The sequence below is a fragment of the Pleurodeles waltl genome, chromosome 10 (genome assembly GCF_031143425.1).
Source record: "Pleurodeles waltl isolate 20211129_DDA chromosome 10, aPleWal1.hap1.20221129, whole genome shotgun sequence".
Lineage (NCBI taxonomy): Eukaryota > Metazoa > Chordata > Amphibia > Caudata > Salamandridae > Pleurodeles > Pleurodeles waltl.
This window is the reverse complement of record NC_090449.1, coordinates 1,542,976-1,561,821: the sequence shown is the minus strand read 5'-3', so window position 1 is coordinate 1,561,821 and position 18,846 is coordinate 1,542,976. Positions and strand designations below refer to the sequence as shown.

General features: G+C 45.8%; 1 protein-coding gene across 4 annotated transcripts in view; it reads right to left on the bottom strand.

The window, feature by feature from the left end:
- The window catches only part of IQSEC2 (IQ motif and Sec7 domain ArfGEF 2), a 269,869-nt gene that overhangs the window by 167,792 nt on the left and 83,231 nt on the right, over nucleotides 1-18,846 (bottom strand). For all 4 annotated transcript variants that reach the window (XM_069209291.1, XM_069209293.1, XM_069209295.1 and 1 more), the window contains exon 2: nucleotides 1,492-1,771. In XM_069209291.1, coding sequence (XP_069065392.1) covers nucleotides 1,492-1,771 — 280 coding nt within the window. The remainder of the gene's footprint in view (nucleotides 1-1,491; nucleotides 1,772-18,846) is intronic.

Below are 18,846 nucleotides of genomic sequence, written 5' to 3'. Positions count from 1 at the left end.
CCATTAGAAACAATCTCTCAGAAGGTCCAGGCGGAGACCGTCAAAGCACAAGCCCACCACATCATGAACAAAGCAAACCAACTCTGCCTTTGCATTCCAACACAAACAAACAACCCTACCTCAGACAACCACCACAAAGAACAAAACATGCCTCTGATTCTCACCATAAAAACAATCTGGTCTGAGATTCCCAACAACAAAAGCCAAAAATGCTACAAATCTTCATCCCAAAGAAGTAACCATGTTTCAGATTACAGCCATAAATGCCTGAACCATTCATATCCCACCTCAGACTCCACCTGCCCAAAGATTGCCAGAACCAGCCTCGCTAGAACTTCTCAACACAAAAAACAGCTTTGCCTCAGGTTCCCACTACAAAGAACAAAACATGTGATAGGTTTTTGTCACAAAAACACAATCCTACCTCTGCTTTACACTACAAAGTCAACCCTACCCTCAGATTATGGCCATAAAGCAACAACCAGGAATGCATACTGCTATCTCAAGGACCCAGCGCACTTTCTCAAGACACCCATAAAACCACCACTCCCACCCAGACTACCATGTCAAACACCCACGTCCCTTCAACATACTACAGCCTGAAGGACCATCCCATGTCTGCATACTGCCACCGCATGGGCTCACCTATGCACTTGGAGTACCTTCTTGAGAAACTACGTGTATGAGGTTGCTGCCTGAAGGATTAGACTCCTGCAACATACAACAGAATAACAAAACAAGAAACTCAGCACTGCCCTCAGATGATTAGCACAAACGGACCAGCCATGCTGCTCACAAAGACAAACATCATGACCTCAGCCCAAGCTCCACAAAGATCTAAGCTCCCTTTCAATGCTCTATCATAAACTTAAAACCACTGGCCTTGGTGTCTCTCAATGAAGAATCAACACTGCCCACACAATACCACCTCCAGTACACAGACTGACCTCGGACTGCCATTAGAAGTCCTACTGATAACCTCTCTGTCCAAACCAAGGGTGCACCCATTGCTCAAGCCATCTTCCCAACCTAGAGGTCCTCTCTCCACTATTAGCAAATTGTACTGCTCATATCTACCTGTCTGTTTGGAAGGTCAAGTTCCCAATGCTTCAGTCTTGGGACCGCATGCAGTGCTGAAACCTGCTATTCTAAAATTCCTGATCCCAATCCTCAGTCTTGGAAGCCCAAGCACTGGTCAAGTCTTCCTTATCCCATCCCAACTCTCAGAAGTGGAATCGCACCCACTGCTCACGTTCACCTTCCTGTCCTGCAGATCACATCACATTTTCAGCAGCTAAACATTAGGCACAGTTCCAGCCTGCCACTGACCTGCAGATCCGGCCACCCCCAAACACCTGAACTGCCCTTTTAATACACAAGAAAAGGTTTGCACTTGCAGCGCCTTACCCAAGCAAGGCCCAACCCTACGGTTTCATTCTGAAGGTCTGGTGCTTGTTCAGTACCTGAACCCTGCTCACAGCTCAAGCCTACCTTCTTGTCCTGGAGATCCGTGGACAGCTCATAGCTGTCAGACAAGGCTTTGGAGCGCTTGAAGTCCTCCTCCTCCTGCTTGCGCAAGGACACACTGGCAGGCTGCAGGCGTGCTCGCTGGTTCCACTGAAGGCTGGCGGGAGATGGCGGTGGGTGTGATATGGATGGTGGCAGCTTGTAGTGGTCGCTCCTGGTGTCAGCATTGCAGCGATATGGGATCTGGTTGTTGGGGCCATCCACTATCGTCCCGGACTCACTGCCCTGAGAGTCCCCTTCCACGCTATGAAAACAAGCCAGAAGTTGTTTTAAAAAGACTGGACCCCACATCCAGAACTGGGTGTTTAAACAGTGAGATGACACCCAAAGTGGGGGAAAACCAGAGAAAAGGGCACGAAAGAACGAAAAGAGAGTACAAGGGAGGGGCTAGAGAGAAGGACTAGAAAGTGCACAAAAGAGTGGGGAGAAGAGGAGGAATAAGAGAAGGAATGGTAAAGGAGGGAGAAGGAAAGGCAGCAATATGGTTAACAAGTAGGAAAAAGAGGAAATAAGAGAGCGGAACATGAAGTGCGTAAGTAAAGGACAAAATGGGAAAAAACAAGGGACGAAAGTGGGTGAGAAGGAGCAAGAGGCAGCAAGATAGTGGAGAAAGGAGAGAAGATCAAGCTAAGGGAATGGGAAAGTGGATAAGAGAGGCAACTCATAGGACTTTAAAACAGGGAAGATGAATGGTTTCATCCTCAGCTAGACACAACATACCACGCACATGCCTCTCAACCCAGCTCACATCTCCCACACACACAAGCCACACTATCACTCAGAAAGACTTGCCGTACTCACTGGCATACGCCCCCTTGTACAAAGAGATGCCCCATCTCACCCGCATCCTTACCCCTTCCCCCTGATATTTACCCTGACTCATGCCAGAGCCATACCCATACTATCAACTACCCTGACTCACTCACAGGAATGATGCCCACACAAGCATAATACTCCAGCACACACCACGCACAGGCGATACCCCCATTCTCAACACACACACAGATACTAACCTCACTAACACCGGCATACCACGACTCCCAAATACTCTGTCTCACAGATGTACCGTGTCAGATATACCCCCCTAGCAGCACAGCTCTCACCCTCCACTCACGGCACCTACAAATGCATTGAGTCAGATACAGCCCTCACCCTCATTCACTAAGAATGACCATCCAGTGTCACAGACATACAGCAACATATACCAAGACTTTACCCCCTCACACACACGTACACTGACTCATACCTAGACCTTACTTCATCGCAGAGACATACACTGACTTATACTTAGACCTCACCCTATCGCGCACACATACACCGAATTATTACTAGATGGTACCCAATTGGGCACACATACACCAACTTATACCTAGACCGTATCCCATCACACACACATACAATGACTTATAACTAGACCTTACCCCATCACAGACACATACACCAACTTATACCTAGACCGTATCCCATCGCACACACATACAATGACTTATAACTAGACCTTACCCCATCACAGACACATACACCGACTTATACCTAGACTGTACCCCATTGCACACACATACAATGACTTATAAATAGACCTTACCTCATTACACACACACACAGACTTATACCTAGACCATACCCCATTGCACACACATACAATGACTTATAACTAGACCTTACCCCATCACAAACACATACACCGACTTATACCTAGACCGTACCCCATCGCACACACATACAATGACTTATACTTAGACCGTACCCCATCGCACACACATACACCGAATTATTACTAGATGGTACCCAATTGTGCACACATACACCAACTTATACCTAGACCGTATCCCATCGCACACACATACAATGACTTATAACTAGACCTAACCCCATTGCAGACACATACACCAACTTATACCTAGACCGTACCCCATCGCACACACATACAATGACTTAGAACTAGACCTTACCCCATTGCACACACAATGACTTATACCTAGATCGTACCCCATCACAGACACATAACACTGACTTATACCTAGACCATACCCCATCGCAAACAGATTCACCGACTTATACTTAGACTGTACCCCCTTGCAGACATATACACTGACTTATACCTAGACCGTACCCCACTGCACACACATACACCGACTTATACTTAGACCCTACCCATCGCACACACACCAACTTTTACCTAGGCCTTACCCCATTGCACACACATACAATGACTTACACCTAGACCATACCCCATTGCACACACATACAATGCCTGATACCTAGACCGTACCCCATCACACACACACACCAACTTATACCTAGACTGTACCCCATCACAGACACATACAATGTCTTATACCTAGACCGTACCCCATCGCAGACACATACACTGACTTATACTTAGACCTTACCCATCGCACACATACACCGACTTATACCAAGACTTTATCCCCTCGCACACACGTACACTGACTCATACCTAGACCTCACACCATCGCACAGACATACACCGACTTATACCTAGACCGTACCCCAACTCAGACACATACACAGACTTATACTTAGACCGTATCCCATTGCGCACACATACACCGAATTATAACTAGATGGTACCCCAATGCGCACACACACTAACTTATACCTAGCTCGTACCCCATCACAGACACATACACTGACTTATACCTAGACCGTACCCCATCGCAGACACATTCACCAACTTATACCTAGACCGTACCCCATCGCAGATACATACACTGACTTATACCTAGACCGTACCCCACTGCACACACATACAATGACTTATACTTAGACCGTACCCATCGCACACACATACACCAACTTTTACCTAGACCTTACCCCATTGCACACACATACAACGACTTACACCTAGACCATACCCCATTGCACACACTTACAATGCCTTATACCTAGACCATACCCCATCACACACACATACACCGACTTATACCTAGATTGTACCCAATCACAGACACATACAATGACTTATACCTAGACTGTACCCCATCACAGACACATACAATGACTTATACCTAGACCGTACCCCATCGCAGACACATTCACCGACTTATACCTAGACCGTACCCCATCGCACACACAATGACTTGCACCTAGATTGTACCCCATCACAGACACATAACACTGACTTATACCTAGACCGTACCCCATCGCAGACACATACACTGACTTATACTAGACCGTACCCCATCGCAGACACATACACTGACTTATACTAGACCGTACCCCATCGCACACACATACACCGAATTATAACTAGATGGTACCCTAATGCGCACACATACACTAACTTATACCTAGACATTACCCCATCGCACACACATACACAGACTTATACCAAGACCGTACCCCATCGTACAAACATACAATGACTTATACTTAGACCGTACCCATCGCAGACACATACATCGACTTATACCTAGACCTCACCCCATTGCACGCACATACACTGACTGATACCTAGATCGTACCCCATCGCACACACATAACCCAACTTATACCTAGACTGTACCCCATTGCACACACATACAATGACTTCTACTTAGACGTACACCATCACAGACACATACAAAGACATACTTAGACCTTACCCATCGCACACATACACCGACTTATACCTAGACCATACCCCATCGCACACACATACACTGACTTATACCTAGACCTTACCCCATCACAGACACATACACCGACTTATACCTAGACCTTACCCCATCGCAGACACATACACTGACTTATACCTAGACCATACCCCATCGCACACAAACACACACCAACTTATACCTAGACTGTACCCCATCGCAGACACATACACTGACTTATACCTGGACCGTACCCCATCGCAGACACATACACTGACTTATACCTAGACCGTACCCCATCGCACACACAATGACTTACACCTAGATTGTACCCCATCACAGATACATAACACTGACTTATACCTAGACCGTACCCCATCGCAGACACATTCACCGACTTATACCTAGACCATACCCCCTCGCAGACACATACACTGACTTATACTAGACCGTACCCCACTGCACACACATATAATTGACCATACCCATCGCACACACATACACCAACTTTTACCTAGACCTTACCCCATTGCACACACATACACCGACTTATACCTAGACCGTACCCCATCGCACACACATACACCGACTTATACCTAGACCGTACCCCATCGCACACACATACACCGACTTATACCGAGACCGTACCCTATCGCACACCAATACACGACTTATACCTCATTCACAAAGATTGACCATCCAGTTACACACACTGACTAATACCTAGACCTTACCCCATCGCACACCAATACATACACACTAATTTCCTAGAGATACCACGACTCCCACATACTCTGTCTCGCAGATGTACTGTCACACACACCCCACACATACACTGACTTATACCTCGACCGTACCCCATCGCACACACATACACTGACTTATACCTCATTAACAAAGATTGACCATCCAGTCACACACACATACACCGACTTATACCTAGACCTTACCCCATCGCACACAATCACACATCAACTTATACCTAGACTGTACCCCATCGCAGACACATTCACCGACTTATATGTAGACCTTACCCCATCGCACACCCATACACACACACTAATTTCCTAGAGATACGACGACTACCTCATACTCTGTCTCGCAGATGTACTCTGTCAGACATACCTAGCTCGCACACAGCTCTCGCCTCCACTCACAGCACACATACACGCTTTGACTCAGTTACAGCCCTCACCCGGTCACACAGACATACACCGGTGTAGCCTTACTGCACCAGTGCACCTCAGATACCTGCAGTATGGCCAGATAACCGGAGAGCTTAATGGAGAAAACTCATACCTCACTATTAAGGTCACCTTTGCTTATTATTTATATAACACCACCACAGCACACCCAAACACACACTCCGACGTGCATTACAGACCAATACAAATTGTGCCAAAATACAATAAAAAAAACACATGACCATGTGCACAACATATACAGCGTACACCTGCTGAAGAAAATCTAAATTTCAGCCAAAATCAACTCATTTTAGATCAATGAAGTAGAGATACATCAGTTGTAGGATAATCTTATGACATGCGGAGTGCGGTGAAAAGGGTAACAGCATCAAAGAACCATGCACAGGCCTACGTGCGGAGGTCTAGGCCTTCCTCCGCATCTCCCATCTTTATCCGCAGATATCTCCACACATGTAAGTATACATTATAGTAGTAAATGTGGAAGGGACAAAGGGAGGTGGCTGTACAATGGGGAATACTTACTAGTAAAGGGGAAGAGTTAAGGAATGAATAATGCGGGACAGGGAGAGAGTTAGGGAGGGACGCGCACCCACACACAAAGGAGTAGCATCTGGCTATTCACAAACTGCACTTCTTTAGTTTCTACAACCAAATAGGACCCACAACAATCATAAATGCACTTCAGCTTAGTGGTTGAGTTAAGTCCTGCACCAGCCCTGGCCATTAACAAGTTGAATACCCTTGTGCAGAAAATAATGTAAGTAGAGACTAATAATAAACCCCCAGAGGAACCAATGTTAAAATATACTGTGTTATTTAAAAATTAGAAAATATGATTACATCTTATTTGATATTATTTTTTTAATTAAACATTTAATTTATTTTAAACTATTTTACTGACATTTTCTAAAATACACAATAATGTAACATCAATAGATTATTAAAAATCATTACATGTTAATAACTATTTTGTTACTTTAGGTTGGACTTCTTTTGTAAGTAAGATTTAGAAAAGTAATTTTAAATGCAGTATGTTCAATGTAATTAAGCGTTTACCTTTAAAGTAAATAATGCTGAAACTTTTAAAATATTTTTCTACATTTAAAATAAATATATAAAAAATAATGATCATTATAGTTTAGCACATAAATATTTTTCCATTAAAATAAATATATATATTAACTTTTAAACTTCTCCCTATACTTCATCAAGGAGAGGTCTGTGTGCTGGTGGTGGAGACCTTGGCCTATGTATGAAAAGGTACCAGTAGGAACTTTACACTAGTAAATTAGGCCCCACACCTCCCCACCCTAGATTTCAGAGGGTAGGGGTGTTAGTCTACACTTCTGAGTCACTTTACACTCTGGAATGGTGATTTCCGGAAGTAGTACAGTTACACAAAAAGGTAAGAGTAAACTTACATGTGTAGAGTTACTCACAGGTAAGCTTACATTTTTTAGGAGGCCCCTAAGTGTAGAATCTTCATAAGTAGCTGGGGTTGAAGAGGAGGAGACATCAAACATCACACCCGACTGTGGAATAAGCTTCCAGAAGCCAAGGCTACATAAAGAGGGGGAGGGCAGAGACAGTCCGCGTCATCCTGGCTTCCAGGGGGCAGAGACACTTAGGGGACCCCAGCATCATCGCCTTGTAATAAAGGCAGAATCTGATTTAATTCAGCATGCACCAGTTACCCCGGACTAGAGATCTCAATCACCCGCCTCCGCGAGATCCTAGAAGGATTAAAAACAGAGAGGGAACTCCTCAACCAAAGCTTACACCAAAGCTTACACCAAAGCTTACACCAAAGCTTACCCACACTCTGCCTTATGGTGGGTAGGCGGAGAACACCGCTAGTGAGGACATGATCAACGTAAGGCGGTTAATGCAGAAAAGTCCCCAGAGAATTATAAGAATTGTTTTTTTTTCAAAATAAGCCATTTTCCTGTCCTAGCAGCGCACAGTCATTACAAGTGACACAACGGATGGGGCCGGTAGCCCCTCGGCTATGTAAGGCCAATTTAGTTACTTTCCTGACTATCTACTGAACTCCACTCTGCTAATCTGTTCATGTCTGACATATTCTATCCAGAATTCTCGTCTTTCTCAAACAGTCATTCTGTTCAGCTCCAACATGTGCCATCCAGGACTCCATCTTACAAGATTGGTGAATTCTAGAACGCCCTATCCTGTTCGGCTTCTTACGGTGCTATTAATGCCTGACATGATGGATCCAGAATTCCCATGTTGCATGTGTATGTATATGTGGGTATCTGTAGAGCGCAGGCCTAGAGAGCAGCAGCACACTGGGCGAGAGGGCAACGACTGCAGGGTGATTTACACTGAAGCAGGCGTTCGTGAGTGGTGAAGCTGATCCTGTGGAAATGTGGTGCTCTCTGAAGGGGTGGCAGCTTTTCTTTGAATTAAGAGGGGTGAGGCAGTTCTGATCTTGTCTAGGACACTCTTCCAGCCCTGCAGAAGGCTTGTCTTCAGCTTTTCTTTGAAGAACAGAAGGGTTGAGACCGTTCTGATGTTGACGAGAAGCCCTGGGGAGATACACGTAGAAGGCTTACCTTTCTCTTTTATCTTCTTTGCAGTTTTTTGTTTCCAGTCTGGCGATGCCCTGGCTTCTAAGGTGTTGCTGTCCCCTCAGGTAGTTCTTTGCCAGTTACGGAGGAGGGGTGGTCTCTTCTGGTGGCCAAGTATGTGGTGCCGCATGCCTTGCAGATGATGCAGGCTTGGTGTTTTGAGGTCTGGGGAAACAGTTTAGTTCCATCAGGGTTGGAGTGATACTCTTAGACGTCAGTAGGTCTTTGATGAGACATGCCAGAGCAGTCCAGGGGTACTGCTGAGCAGAGTATTGCCTCCATTTAAAGTTTTATCTCATAGGCTCTGTCCACGTCCCACAAGTGTCATCTAGAATCTATCTCAAAGGCTCTTTTGATATGTGATAGGCAGACTGAGGAATTAGCAGGGGCAACAAAGCACAGTTCCTGAAGGGCTCCAGCCAACAGCAAATATACTTACAGAACAACAACTAACCAAGCAGATGATTCAAGAAGCGGCACACCTGAAGTGCCTTGGAAAGTGAGACTGAAACATGTCTGCATCACCCAGGAAAACGAAGAGACACCCTGCGCTTCCTGCAGCATGAACGCCTCGCTCCTGCATGATAAGACGAGGTACAAAGTACCGCTGAAGGACTACTGGCAATCCAAAAGTGGTCTGGCTACAAAGAGCCCCCGCTGATTAAAGACCTCAAGCAAATATTCGTACAAAAAGTGCAATAAGCAATAGAGCTTTCGAGTGTTTTTCATGGTTTGCCATTGATGGGTTGCGTTATCCGTTAAGTCTACAGCTTTTCATGGATGGGCACTTTGTCCCCTTTTGGTCTGGTGATGCGACGGCACGTAAGGTTGGTAAGCAGAGCTTTATTTGTTAAAAAGATTGCTCCCAGGGCTCTCAGCAGGCACTGCAGCTGGCTCCAGCCATTCCCCCGCCAGCACTGCCAGTGACGGCACCAACACAACCTCCAACCATCACATCCAGCAAGTTTGACAACCAGACCCTTCCAGGCCCCCAAAGCAATAGGAAGTGCTCCGGTGGCAGGATTTAGTCGCTTGTAATGTACATTGAATTAATAATTAACAAAAATATGCTATTTTTTACTGGCCTTTTACAGTAGCAACTTGTGTTAGATTTTTGTTTTGTTTACAAACGAAAGAGGGAAGAACCCAAAGGCCTCTTAAGGATGAAACTAAAATACTGAAAAGTATCTACTGGGCTACATTTTTCTGTGTCTGACTTTTTAGATGCACTCTCTAAACTCAAATTTACCGACTCTAAAATATGTTGGAATTAGGAAGAGATGGCAGGGGACTCCAAGATATGTGGTTTAGCTGTAAACTAATCAGACCCTGCTGGGGGGAGAGTGCCAACCATCTAACATCTTCAAAACACTCATGGTGTTAGACTTTCCCAGAGTGATCCCGGGCCTTCTCGCAGCTCCAGAACCCTCGCCCCACCCTACCTCAACAGACAATGCACCCCAAGATCTAGTACTGACCACTGAAGCCATCCAGCAGAGATCCTTCCAGACCTGCAGGGCTTGGGTTACTTCCATGCACAGAGCACACAGGTGCAGTGCACTCTGCCCAGGCATCCAGTTCTACGGCATGAACTCAGGCCATGGTCCCCCGAGCAAAATTTCATTTTACCGAAGCGGGTTCAGGTCAAAATCCTCAACAACAGACAACACAGCTGCCCTATCTCGCTTGGCTCACCGTACCTCGCAGGCTTTCAGCCCACCCTTCACCTCTTTTGTTGACTATTCAGCCGCATTTGATGGAGCGGACCGGAAGATACTGTGTTCAAAGCCTGCACAACGAGGAATGTCCTCCTCTGCTGGAAGGCCCTAATCTCCCTGTATTGTAATATCTGGGTCTGTGTTAAGATAGGCAGTGGGAATATGTCCACCTCTGATATACTCAATAATTGTAGCCTGAGACAGGGTTGTGTGTTAGCACCCATTTTGTTCAACCTTTATACAGCTGGTTTTGCCAAGCCATAAAGAGACTGGCACATATAGAATCCCCAGACTTGGGTACCCTCACGGTTTGATCATTCTGGACCTACCAGATTTGGTATACAGCGAGCGCCTGACCAGCTTCATTTATACAACAACCTCAATGAGCTCATCGCTAACGGAGGGAAGACAGAGGAAATGATATCTGGAAATTAAAAATATAAATCTAAAGAGACATGGAGGCTTGGCAAACTGAAGATCCCCAACAAGTCTAATGATAACTCCCCGGAATTTGGTTTCCAGATAATCTCAAGGTCAACACACAACTAAAGCACCTCACAAAACAGCTTTGGCAGGTACATTCGCGTTCTGGAAATGAAATCCACACTGACACAGCCCTTCACCTGAAGCCGGTGTTCCAGATGTGCAAGGCCACTGTTTCCATGGACATCAAGCTTATCCCGGGAGAAATGCTCGGTTGCACCAGACAAAGTACGGTGTGCCGCCTTTAGGCAAATCTTTTATGCACCAAAGTCCAGAAGGCAGTAGTTGTTAAGAGGTTGAGTTGTGTCTGGATTAGTGGCCCCCCGACTCCAGAGAAGAGGACCACATGTGTAGCGCGCAGCAGCCCGCAGAGCTGTAGGGCTGTGACTGCAGGTGGGGACAGCGCTTCACCCAACCCTCTGCCTAACCCAGGGATCTCCCGTAAAGAAGCCTGGGCTACTCTCCAAGGCGGACAGACCGATGGAGCTAGCTGGGGTTGGTCACTTTGTAAACATGTGGACACTGCCATAAAAAGACTGAAAACCTGAGTGTGCCTGGGGAGGGGACCAGCACTTGCCTGCAAGGGAAGGGCCCAAAGACCCACCTTCCTCTCTTATTGGTATCAAAACATCACTCTCACCTTTTATCTTTTAACCTTTTAATTTTAAAGTATTCATCCAATATGTAGTATTTTGCGTTTTATCTGGAGTTTATTGTACCGATTTCTATTAATTGACACAATAAAGAATTCATTCATTATCTCACTATGTGTGAGAAATGTCAGTGTCACTAGAGCAATGTTTAAGTTGCTGACGTCTGTGGCTCTTAAGTGGGGCGCAGTGTATGCTGCAGGGAATAAAAAGTGGGTGTCGTCATCAATGAAACCCCTACAAACTCAGAACGAAAGGTGCCTCAGTTTCAGACAAGATAGTTCAGTGCGAAGAGTGCACAACTAGTACTCGCTCTAGGTAAACCTGGTCTTACATCATATAAAGGGATTGGATTTGAAGCACTTGTTAGTGCAGCAAAGAAGCTTCTCTCAAGGCACCACGATGTGCGCTGGACGATGTCTTGCAGCGCCGCATTATCTGCTGACTGCCTTCTAGGTGCGGCCACAGGTAGTCGTGTGAACTGAATCCCACTGGATCCTTGGCCACCTGAGCCACCCAAGGGTGAACTATCTGGGAAACCCAGGACATGGCTGACAGAGCCCAGAGGTGGGGGAGCTCCTGTGCTCCTGTGCGCCCCAGACTCGTGGCCAATAGCGTGGAAGCAATCTCCGTAAATCCCACCCTAGGCAGAGGGACAGATGGACTCCTCTTCGGAAACCCACGTACACCAAAGTCTGCCACAGCAGAGAGGCCGAAGCTCCGTACCCCGAACCTCTCAAGTGCAGGTGGCACGAAGGGCCTCCCACCTTCTGTAGATCCTGCCTTTTATGGGAGAGTAGTCCTCATTCAAGAGACATGTGATGCCCACCTGTTCCATCCTAGAAGGATCCACCTGTTTCATCCTAGAAGGATCCACCAGTTCCATCCTAGAAGTATCCACCTGTTCCATCCTAGAAGTATCCACCGGTTCCATCCTAGAAGTATCCACCGGTTCCATCCTAGAAGTATCCACCGGTTCCATCCTAGAAGGATCCACCTGTTCCATCCTAGAAGGATCCACCTGTTCCATCCTAGAAGGATCCACCAGTTCCATCCTAGAAGTATCCACCTGTTCCATCCTAGAAGTATCCACCGGTTCCATCCTAGAAGGATCCACCGGTTCCATCCTAGAAGGATCCACCTGTTCCATCCTAGAAGGATCCACCTGTTCCATCCTAGAAGGATCCACCTGTTCCATCCTAGAAGGATTCAGTGGGAAGTCTTTTCTCATACCTTAGTGCGGTCTAAACATTATTCATTTTGGTTTGTCTGCTTTCATTTCCAAACCAATGTGTTAAAAAAGGGGTGGTAGACACGCAGGAGGTGTGGAGGCCAGAAGGGCATCATCTGCGAACAGTAAAGAACCGGTCCACTCAAAAGATCCGACCCGCTGCGAACGGCTGCCCATGCTCTGGATGTATGAAGGAGGTGAGGACAACTGACACCAGCTTTTCTCCAAATGTTCTGGCAGAAATGCCTGACGCCGTAGCTGATGCTCCATCAAGGCTCACAACCCCCAAACACCTCGCCTCCCATTCGTGAGCAGCTGGGAAGCTCCAGTGCTTTTGAAAGGCTGGTGACCTTGAGGAAGGACTCTGTCCCCATAGGATGGCCTTCTGCTCTCTCGGGCACCCTCTGCGTCCTGGCCCACAGGACCCGGGATCACAGTCAGGTGGACCAACCACTGACATCAGGCACAAGGGGCTCCATCACGTGAAGCCCTGGATCTCCCTTTACCAGGGGGTAGAGTCACTCCACAAGAGGCTGAACCCAGGAACCAACTGAGAAGAGGCCAGAGGTCCAGGGAAGATGGGGTCTGAACCCCTGGAGCGAGAGAGCCTGGAGCTCCTGCTCACTGACCCCCCTTGAAGAAATAAACATGGTCAGAACAAGATCAAGCCCCTTTATGTTCCCCTTTCCACCTCTTCACACTAAAGCCCGAAGACACCTTCTCACTGCCCGTCCTTCTATGCAAGTCACAGGTAACTCCCGGAGCAGCCCCAGCCAGGCTTGCCAAAGCTAATAGGCCTTGCCTATGAAAGAGCTATCGGCTTTGCCAATGTCTTTGAGCCATGCTGAAGAGCAGCAAGTTATTTTTAAAAAGTGCTGTAGCGCTGCGAGAGCTGACCACGTCATAGCGCTTTTTTTCTAAAGGGAGCGGGGGGAGGGCCCCACATGGGGGGGTCCGCTCTCATTATCATGTCCATGGAGATCGAGGGCCGAATGGGCCAGAGGGTGCACGGTGGGGCAATGAAAGTTCCTGCCTCCCATCACACAAGGGTGCGGCGGCGCTCTCGACTCCCTGCTCCAGTCATACAATGCATTCCACGAGCAGACTCTTCCAAGACAAAAGCAAACTAAATATCCCCATAAAAACCTTGAAATACATCGATAAACCTCAGTTTTGCACCGCAAGCTCAATAACATCCATGCTGCAGGGAAAAAAGAGCAATAAATATGACATTCTCAGGAGAAAAAAAAAACTAAAGCTCAGTAATATAAATGATTGCAAAGTCAGATTATCCAATTATTACTAAAGTGTTCGTTCTGCCAAGCACTGAATCTATTTAACATAACAATCTAACTGGCTCCCCCAACACCAAGCATTTGTTACGATATAAAAAGATCACAATGTAAATGTAGTGGGGGTGGGCGAAGAAGAAGCAACACAGACAAGGGATGTGTGAGGGGAACGAAGCAATACGACACGGGGTGGGAGGAAAGAACCAACGCAGAACAAGAGGGGTGGGGAAGAAGAAAACATCATAAAAATACTACCTCAATCACAGCGCGATCAGCGGAAGGAGAGCAATCTAACTAAAGCAATCAGTACTTGGTCCATGCTCCAGCTGAAAGAAGAGGAAGTGAAACAGACATGCACTGACCAATTGGAAGACCCCACATAGTGATGCAAATGAAGCCAAGAGAATGATAACCAATGGGAGAGCTTCAAGATCCCGGTTAAACACAACATCTCTCACAAGAGAGTGCAGGCAGCGCATGTGCAGCGGCTGGTGAGACCTAAAAAAAGTGCATCTCCCACTGGGAGATAAGAAAGCTGTTGCACCACAGTAGCAAGCAAGCGACACCAATTAATGTAGCTAAGGGTAAGTCATCAAACTACCCTTCACCTGGGAGTGTGAGATCCACTTGCAGGCAAGAAAGAAGCTCATCTCCATTATCCTGACAAAGAGCTGAAAAGAAATCTGGAGGCCAATGTTCCGCAAAAGCACGGTCCTCTGCACCACTGCCTCATTGCACGCAGCTTCTTGCTGAAGTTCCCATAAAACCCTGGCCTCTGCACTGCTGTGCAACTACCTTGCAGTAAAACATTAGCAAATATTCAGGCGGCCATGGAAGTCCACACACATGGGTGTCTGTACCCCCACACGCCACCACCGGATAACTGCCTAATGGAGGCCGCTGCAGAGCAGACACTGCACCCAGACACCTGCACGTGTTTCACCAAGACTGAGGTCCTGCAGCAACTCCCACTTAGCAGAGACTGAAAAATGCAAATGAACAAAGGAGCGGGGGTAGGGTGGGCATGTTTAGGAGGAAATGGAGCGAAGGCCCCAGGAGGGGCTTGAACGGAGAGGGGTGATAGGAGCAGGTGGCTCCTTCAACTCACCTAGTAACCAATGAGACGAGCAAGGGGGAGAAGGTAATGGTTAAAGGTTAGCGTCTGAGCATATATCAGCACAACTTTCTCAGTCTCTCACCAGCAGCTTTCAGGTGTATACCTGCTGGGACTGTCTTCACAGGGATGAGAGCTGCCTGTACCACTGTGCTATAAGGGCCTCAGCATATGGAGGGATGTACTTGGACCACTGAGGTGGTTTCTAATCTTCACTCACTAACTTGTACCATCATGCGATGCTGGCCCTACTCCTTTACCTGCTACATGTAGGAGCAACTAGACACGTTTCTGTAGGTATTAAGCACTAAACTACTCACGAAAATGAATGTACTCATGGGAAAATTGGACAATGCCCTCTTACCCACTGGTGGTACAATATACAAATTTTCCTAGGAGACCCTTCTACGCTGCTCTCTCAAAAATGTTTTGTATTTTGCATTCTTAATAGGAACGGAACATCAGTTTGTCTTATTATTACATGGGTAGATTGCTTTACATATGTTTCAAATGTAATCTGCACTAATTAAGCTCATGCTCAGCTAAGGATGACCGACCAAATCCAAATTCTGCTTGATAGAGATGGAGTATTCTTGGACCCTTCAGAGCCTACGGCTTATTAATAAAAGAAAATGAAAAATCGTCACATTAAAATTTCACAATTCACCCCTTTTTAATTATTTTTGCTTGAGGATGGAGAGATTTCGCGCCACATCCATCTTCTAACAAATATGGGCAAAGCCAATAGCTCAGATATAATAAATATTATTATTGGTGCAAAAAGCTACTAATGACTTTGAATGACTATAAACTAGTTTAAACACAGAAGGATAACCTACACAAATAAAGAAGAAGAAAAAAACTAGCAAATTAAAGTATTGGTCTGCCAGGCAGTCACTGTAGTGCACTTCTTTTTAGATGGAGGAGCACATTATCAGGCAAGAGCCAGGGGGCAGCAAAGCCAGGGGCTGAAGAGGGCTGACCCATCACCCCTTGCTGTGATGGGCAGAAGCACGACAAGATTGACAGTTTCACAGACTACTGCATAAAGAGGAATGATCCAAAGCCCTCAGACCCCTAAGGGTTTGTACGTAAGTATTTTTTAATTATGCTTTTCTTTTTATTCCATGAGGCTGGCACAATATCTATGGCAGGCTCCCTTTCTGCAGCTCAAAAATAAGCCCACTTTAAGAGATCACCTGCCTTCAATGATCTACCATGCTACATTTTTCACAGTTTACTTGCCCAGAGATTTATGTCTTATATGCTAAGAGTTAATCAATTCTATGAAGTAGCAGCACAACATTCAAGTCTCGCAGCTAACAATTACAGCACACCTACACAATACATCTTCCCACACCCTGAATCCATCCTGCCCCCAAATTAAGACCTCGAAGGAGGGTTTGTGAGTGCACGTGGTATACCAATTCTTCAGTTTCAGTAGCCCAGGCATGCCCCCCTCTCATGCTCCCCATTAAAAAGGTTCGCATAAGAGCGGGCAAACCTGCAGCCCATCTCAGTGCCCTGTAACTTTTGGAACCAATCCTGACTCTACATGAAATGTAAGAAAAAATAAGTGCATCATTTCAAACAGCACAACATCGTGCTCAATACAATAAGCTTTTTGTGAAGACAAAAAGTGAAAGACAGAATACAATTATAAAGTGATTCTATGTCGAGTCACCAACCACACAGAATCTTAGTCCCAGACCAGATCTTCTCATTTATTCAATATGTTACCAGTTTCATGCATAAATGATCGGAGGTTATTAACAAAGGGTTTTAAAAAATGTCCACCTGATGCGACAGATGTTGAATCGTAGAACCTATTCCTGAGATAATAGATCGACTCGGAGGAACGAGAGCACTTTTGTGAACGTTCGGAGTAGGTATATACATGAAAATCTTGGCTTCTCAACCCACAAGAAACTAGATTCTACATCTAACAATAAACCAATTTCCTTTCAACTAACCGATTTATCATTAATTAATATTTGCACCATAGTGCATGGATTGCCCTTCAATTTCTTATAGCATGCAGAATCATCAGGCAGCCTATACTCATAATCCAGTCGGTTTATTACAACGCTCCCACCCTTGTCACTCGCTCGGGCATATAATATGGATTACATGCAGAGTAGAATTGATTTGTTCTACTTTCTTAGGAAACTAAAATTAGGGAAATGTTATCTTAATAGATCAAACAACGGTAATGACAGTATAACAAAGACACCAGGATCGAAACTGTAAAGGTGGGTTTAAACTCAAATTCACTTTTCTTCCTGTTCTACCACATAAGGCCAATTACGTGTTTGAAAACAGCATAATGAAGAATTTTAAGAAACTTAGATTTGACCAAAATAAAACAGGCACAACCTCACGCAGAAGCGCTAACAAGTCCTGACTCTACTACAAAGTGATCCAGAACTTGTTGTAGGTTAATCGGATGAGGTTGGGAACACTGTTATGTCTCGGGATGAGCATCTTCAGGAGGGGTGTAGGCAACTGACAGACCCAACATACTATGTGAAGGCTGACAAACTCAAACAAGCCAACAGAAAGTACTGGGACAAACTTGTCATGGAACGATCAAGGGCTTATAGAGAGGGAAGAATATCAATTCCTACGATGCAATCACCCAAAAATACCTGTCATGTACTTAGTTCCAAAATTCACAAGGACCAGACAAATCACATTAGTAGGCCTACTGTCTCTTCTGTAGGATGTTTGTGGGAAAATACATCAAGATGTATAGATTATTACTCAAGTCCTTTTCAAGAAGCCATACTGTCATACACTCAAGATAGTAGAGGCTTTCTACGGATTATTGAAGATGTAAATTGGGAAATCTATTACATCTTGCTAACCATGTATGCTTGACGTCTGTGCAAACATATTAAGCATAGTTCATCACAAGAGTGGTAAGAAGGATGCTCACGCTCACAGAACCATTTTTTTCTGGGAAGAAAGTGTTGTAGAGGGGGTTAATATAGAAAGCCTGAATGAAGCTCACTCACCACACTGAGGCGATGGTGACAAGGAATACCATCTTGAGGGAGAGGAGCCGTAAGGCATACCTGTGAAGTGACTTAAATGGAGTGCTCATCAAAGATGAGAGGATTAAGTTAAGGTCCCACTGAGGCATGATAAAAGGAGAGGGAAGAAACAAGTGCTGGAGACCTTTCCAAAAGCGCATTACAACCAGTGAAATAAATAATGAGGGCTGGTCTGGCAACTGTAAAAAGGCCGGAAGAGTGGAAAGGTGCCCCTTAACTGTGCCCAAAGCAAAGCAGGCAAGCGACAAAAACAACACAACGTCTGACAACTTGTCCTGGAGGGGGTCATGCTGGTGTGCCAACTACCAAACCTCAAATCTGCCCTAATGACAGGCGTATACAGCTTTTGTCAAGGGACCTCTTGCTGCCAAGATGATGTCAAC